The sequence below is a fragment of the Penaeus japonicus genome, unplaced genomic scaffold (assembly GCF_977035675.1).
Source record: "Penaeus japonicus unplaced genomic scaffold, GWHDUDI00000001_assembly GWHDUDI00000006, whole genome shotgun sequence".
NCBI lineage: Eukaryota > Metazoa > Arthropoda > Malacostraca > Decapoda > Penaeidae > Penaeus > Penaeus japonicus.
In genome coordinates, this window is record NW_028234408.1 from 18,922,254 (window position 1) to 18,927,253 (window position 5,000).

General features: G+C 38.2%; 1 protein-coding gene across 1 annotated transcript in view; it reads right to left on the reverse strand.

The window, feature by feature from the left end:
• Positions 1 to 3,443: 3,443 nt before the first annotated feature.
• The window catches only part of LOC122264133 (chitinase-3-like protein 1), a 3,949-nt gene continuing 2,392 nt past the window's right edge, over positions 3,444 to 5,000 (reverse strand). The window contains exons 6-10 of the mRNA XM_043032859.2: positions 4,688 to 4,873; positions 4,444 to 4,575; positions 4,190 to 4,360; positions 3,898 to 4,014; positions 3,444 to 3,732 (exon numbers count right to left, since the gene is read on the reverse strand). Coding sequence (XP_042888793.1) covers positions 3,598 to 3,732; positions 3,898 to 4,014; positions 4,190 to 4,360; positions 4,444 to 4,575; positions 4,688 to 4,873 — 741 coding nt within the window. The 3' untranslated portion in view covers positions 3,444 to 3,597. The remainder of the gene's footprint in view (positions 3,733 to 3,897; positions 4,015 to 4,189; positions 4,361 to 4,443; positions 4,576 to 4,687; positions 4,874 to 5,000) is intronic.

The following is a 5,000-nucleotide window of genomic DNA, read 5'->3' on the forward strand; positions in this document are numbered from 1 at the left end:
TTCTATCATCGTCAATAAATGACTAAATGAATTACGAAATAATCAAGCAAAAAAAAAAAAAAAAAAAAAAAAAAAAAAAAAAAAAAAAAAAAAGAAAAGAAAAGAAGAAGAAGAAGAAAAAAATCTTAACCTTCAAGACAACCAAACAAACAACAAAGAAATGTATAACAATATTGTAAATACCTGCTAGGGAAAGTGAAGCGGCCACGAGAGCTATAAGTAATAATAATCTCATCTCAGTTACAAACACTTGGTTCAACTGCCTGAATATAAGGCAATTCGGTCATTATATAGAGGCCTCCTTTTGCACACTAGGCCTAATACTGTTATTGTTTTTTAGGATTCCGTGGCAGGGTGGGTGTGAGGTGGGAGAGCAGATAACCAATACACTTTTATCTACTGCATGTGGTCCTATTCACAGGCTGATATAGATTAATAGTTTTATGTTTGGCAGTTCTCTTTGCCTATGAGAAAATATTTTTCCAAAGGGATTAATTGAAGAAGTTGTGTCTTTGATGAGGCATATATTAAGGATACGAAATAGGAATGATTATGCTAAACAGTTTTCAAAGAAAGCACAGGAAAAGGTTGAACTTTTCTTCATTCAACACAATTTTTTTTTTCTTAACATGAAAATCATAGTTTATCTACATATGCCTTCATACTTGAATGGATATTTGCATATTCTTCGCTGTTCTGGTTTTGTTCCTTTTGCTTTATTTGCATGATTGTACAAGGGAAAAGTTCTGCAGTAGTTTCCATTGCTTTCTCCAGCAGCAGTAATTTTCACAAGACTGGTGACCCTGGCCAGTGTCTCTACCTGGAGAGATCCTTTGCCCAGCGTCTATGGAGGAGAAGCCATGAACTGAAACGATCTGTTTGTCTTCCCTCCATCCACCACCTGTCTCACCGTGGCTTCACCATGACCCTGGCCGGGAGGCTTAGAGGTTACTATGCCTTGCCCAAGGGCATACCTTAAAAGACTAGAGGACCTAAGGAGACGTCTTACTGCTCCTTTGGTAGCGAACCTCCGGGGAGGTCTAGCTTACCCCTCTAGGGTAATTTGCATACTACCATCTTCAAATATAATCAAAATGGATACATAGTACAGGGTTTCCCAAAAATGAGCTACACGGAGCCCTGGTGCTTCACGAGTGAGCCATAGGGGCTACTGGAAACCTTTTCTTAGTGCTTTTTAAGGAAAAATTAAACAGATGGAGAGATATAATACAAATTACAGGTTTGAAGAGTTTCAGGGTGATTCATGAAAAAGAAAATGGAAAAAAATATGTTTTTATATTTTGTACGGAATAGCTCTTGCTATTATTAATAGGCTTATAGCATGATTTTTTTCTGTCTATGCAATTGGAGCAAAAATAAAGACTACTTTAATTGTGCTTTTATTAGGCATATTCAGATTCATTGTAAATTTCAATTGTTGTTTATTCTCATATCACCAATATCCCAAAGAAGCAAATCTGTCATGTATTTTATAGTGGCTCTCTTCGTTTAAACTTTAAGCCAAGGGACTCTAAAATATTATATGGTTAGGGTTAAAATTTGAATTTATTGTTTTTCATACTTATTTAAGGAATTAACTTGTTAGGGCTCCGAAAAAAAAACTTTTGCCTGCTCAGGGGCTTCAAGGTGCTCGGAAGTTTGGGAAACCCTGACAGTCAGCCGTATTCTGAGTCCCTAGTGCGCCGAGTACATGACATGAATATGTCGCAATTGGTATTTTAAAAGCGGATGTTCGTGTCAAAAGCGTGGCAAATCGTGGAAAGTATTGGAAAATCGTGGAAAATCCGTGACATGGGGGTGGTCTTATCATAATACTTACACGAGAGAGAAATGCATATTTTTAGTGTACTCTTTGTTACCAACACTTCATATAAGCATACCACACAAGGAAGGTAATATCTATATTGGGCATATTAGGCATCATTGTCCTAGACTTGGAGTACAAACCATTTTAGGAAAACATGGATTCTCAGCTGATTTTGAGTTTGGTTAGTTTTGAAAAGAAATTGAGTAAGTTACTATGAGGAGGGGGGTTACCTCTAAGGATCCACCGTCAAAGAGCAAATGTTGCAAAAAAAAAAAAAAAAAAAAAAAAAAAAATCTTCCAAAAGATGATGACCGATCTTGCATTACTGCTTCGTGAAGAAATCGTCATTGATTAATTATCCCGTTAAATCCTATAATCCTAGAATCGTATTGGAATAATCGCTTAAAAAAATATTATTGAATTTGATCAGTATATATCATTATCACTATTACCATCAACCTTATCACCATCACTATTGTCATGTGATGATGATGATAAAATTGATGGTGATGATGACAATGATAATAATAATACTGACGATAGAATATAAAGATGATAATAGTAGTGGTATTAGTAGTGATATTTATACATAAAAATAACAATGACAACAGTATTATTATTAGTACTTTTGCGAATGTGTATGAGATTATACATGGGTGTTTGTATACTAAACAGAATGTGCAAAATTCCTACTTTTGCTTATAATACTTCAACCGAATAAAACCACCCTTCATACAACAGAATGAAGCATTTTAAGTTGGGAAGTATTCTGAAACTATTCAGAACAATATTTAGTCAGAAAACCCTATATACTAATCAGACACAGCTGGTAGAATTCACGTTTATTATCTCCACGTGACAAAATACTCCCAAGGCATCTATCGCCATGTGATTTTGATGTTTCTCACTTCCTCATTCTTGTTTGAAGGAAGCTCTTTGGATGATCAGCATCTAAATACAAGCTGATTTTCCTTCTGTATATCTACGTACATATATATACATATACATACATACATACATACATACATATATATATATATATATATATATATATATATATATATATATATATATATATGTATATATATATATATGTGTGTGTGTGTGTGTGTGTGTGTACAATATATGTATATATCTATATATATATATATATATATATATATATATATATATATATATATAGATAGATATAGATATATATTATACATATGGATGGATGTATACATGTATAGGTATATATATATATATATGTGTGTGTGTGTGTGTGTGTGTGTGTGTGTATGAATGTGTGTGTGTCAGAAATAAGTAGATAGGGATATGAAACCTTTAGCTGACAACTCTTTATTGTACTTCTATATTGCCATGTGTATTGTAATGTTTATTAATTTGTATAAATTGTGACTCGCTATATTATCATATAACATGAATTGTAAAATAGCAATATTAACGTGGATCCGTTACTTCGGAATCACACCCACATGTTATTTACCCCAATGTCTTAAGGTAGTAAACTTTGAATTAGTATTGTGATTTAGTGCTCAAGACAGGACGACCAGGGTGAATGTTGAATCCGATCTTTGTTTTAATTCCTTGGGTGTAACTGTTAAAACAAAAATAATTGTGCCACAGTTTATTTACACTTTGTTTAGCAGTGAGTAGATTCTACCCACTGGACCTTTTATTCTTGTGATAACGAGATGAATTCGTTAGCGTCTTGGAAATGTTGTATCTGCGGCGCTTTTTTTTTTCTAACCCTCACGGATTTTTTTTTAGCAGTCATTAGGGCAGACGTTATCGCCGAGATAACACACCGAAGAAGCCCAATCGCAGTAGAAGCTCTGAGGGTTGAAGAGCGTTCCCTCGGGGCACACCTCCTCCTTCTCGTCGAAGCCGCCTGAAGTGTTCTGTTGGGGATAATGCAGCGGTCTTAGGTGTTCATTACCTTGTGTACTTTTGATGCATGGCGCCAAATCTGTATAATACCAATAATGTGCAAAGCGAATAAGCATGTGCTTTCACAAAGCGGAACATAGTTCAAGCAGAGCAGCAGAACATAATGTGGCACTAACGAGAGAGCACAGGTAGTAGTGCGTGCAATCCAGCGGGTCAGGGTTGAGGCCGAGCGTGGTGCAGTGGATGCCAGGCGGGGGAGGAGCCCTGGTCGTGGTGGTCGGCTCGCTGGGATCCTGCGGTGAGAGATCGCCCGTTGCAAGTGGTTTCAGGGGCAGTGAATTGGTTTCATTGATAATGCAAAGGTAGAAACTGCAGATATATGGACGTTTTCTAAACGACTAGTAAGTAATGCCGTGCGTATATGAAGACTATTCTAAAAGAATCGAAAACAAGCTGAATTCTACATACCCTGGTAGTTGTAGGGAGGGGCGGAGGCTCAGTGATGGAGCCGCCTCCGAACACCTCAACCATGGTCTTTATGAGGTGGTACTTGCGGTTGTGACACAGCCCGCGGAAGTCGTCGGTCTCCACACTCCAGACCATTGTGCCAGCCAGACCTTTGCTCTTCGCATACTCTGCCTGTGGATGTGGGCATAAGGCATCAGTTATGTTTTAGTCTTACATGAAGAAGGTTCTGTGTCCAGAGAGAAATTCATCCCCACCTTGGTAACGACCGAGGCAGCGTGGTCGTAGGAGCACCAGATGTTGTTCATTGGGAAGTAGTATGTGTAGGGCTCGTGCATGGCAGGGTCATCGACCACAGTCCAGTCCTGTGTCGTCTGCATGTAACAGATCTGCAGAAAAAGGAGAAAGCACGTTTCACATCATGCAGATTTCCGCAAAATTTAAATTGCGGGGATTTTTGTCTTTCATATTTGTATCGAGTACAAAAAGCAATATAATAACCTCATTATAGCCAAGCATGCCAGGACTCTTGGTCCAGTCTCCTGCCGCGCCAGGCTGGTGTGCAGGGGCGTAATAGCCGGTTTCCTGCTGGCTGGCAAGGGTCCAGCAGCGGCCGTACAGCGGAATACCCAGGGCGATCTGGCCGGGGCGAGCTCCCTTCTCGATCCAGTAACTGATTGCAAAGTCCTGGAAGAGATTTATAAATGCCGAGCGTTGTATCTTACTTTACATAATCTTTTGATTCCGTCTCTGGATTATACATCTTGAATCACTTCTCCATCAGCTGCCAATGCAATGAGAGTATTACCATCCA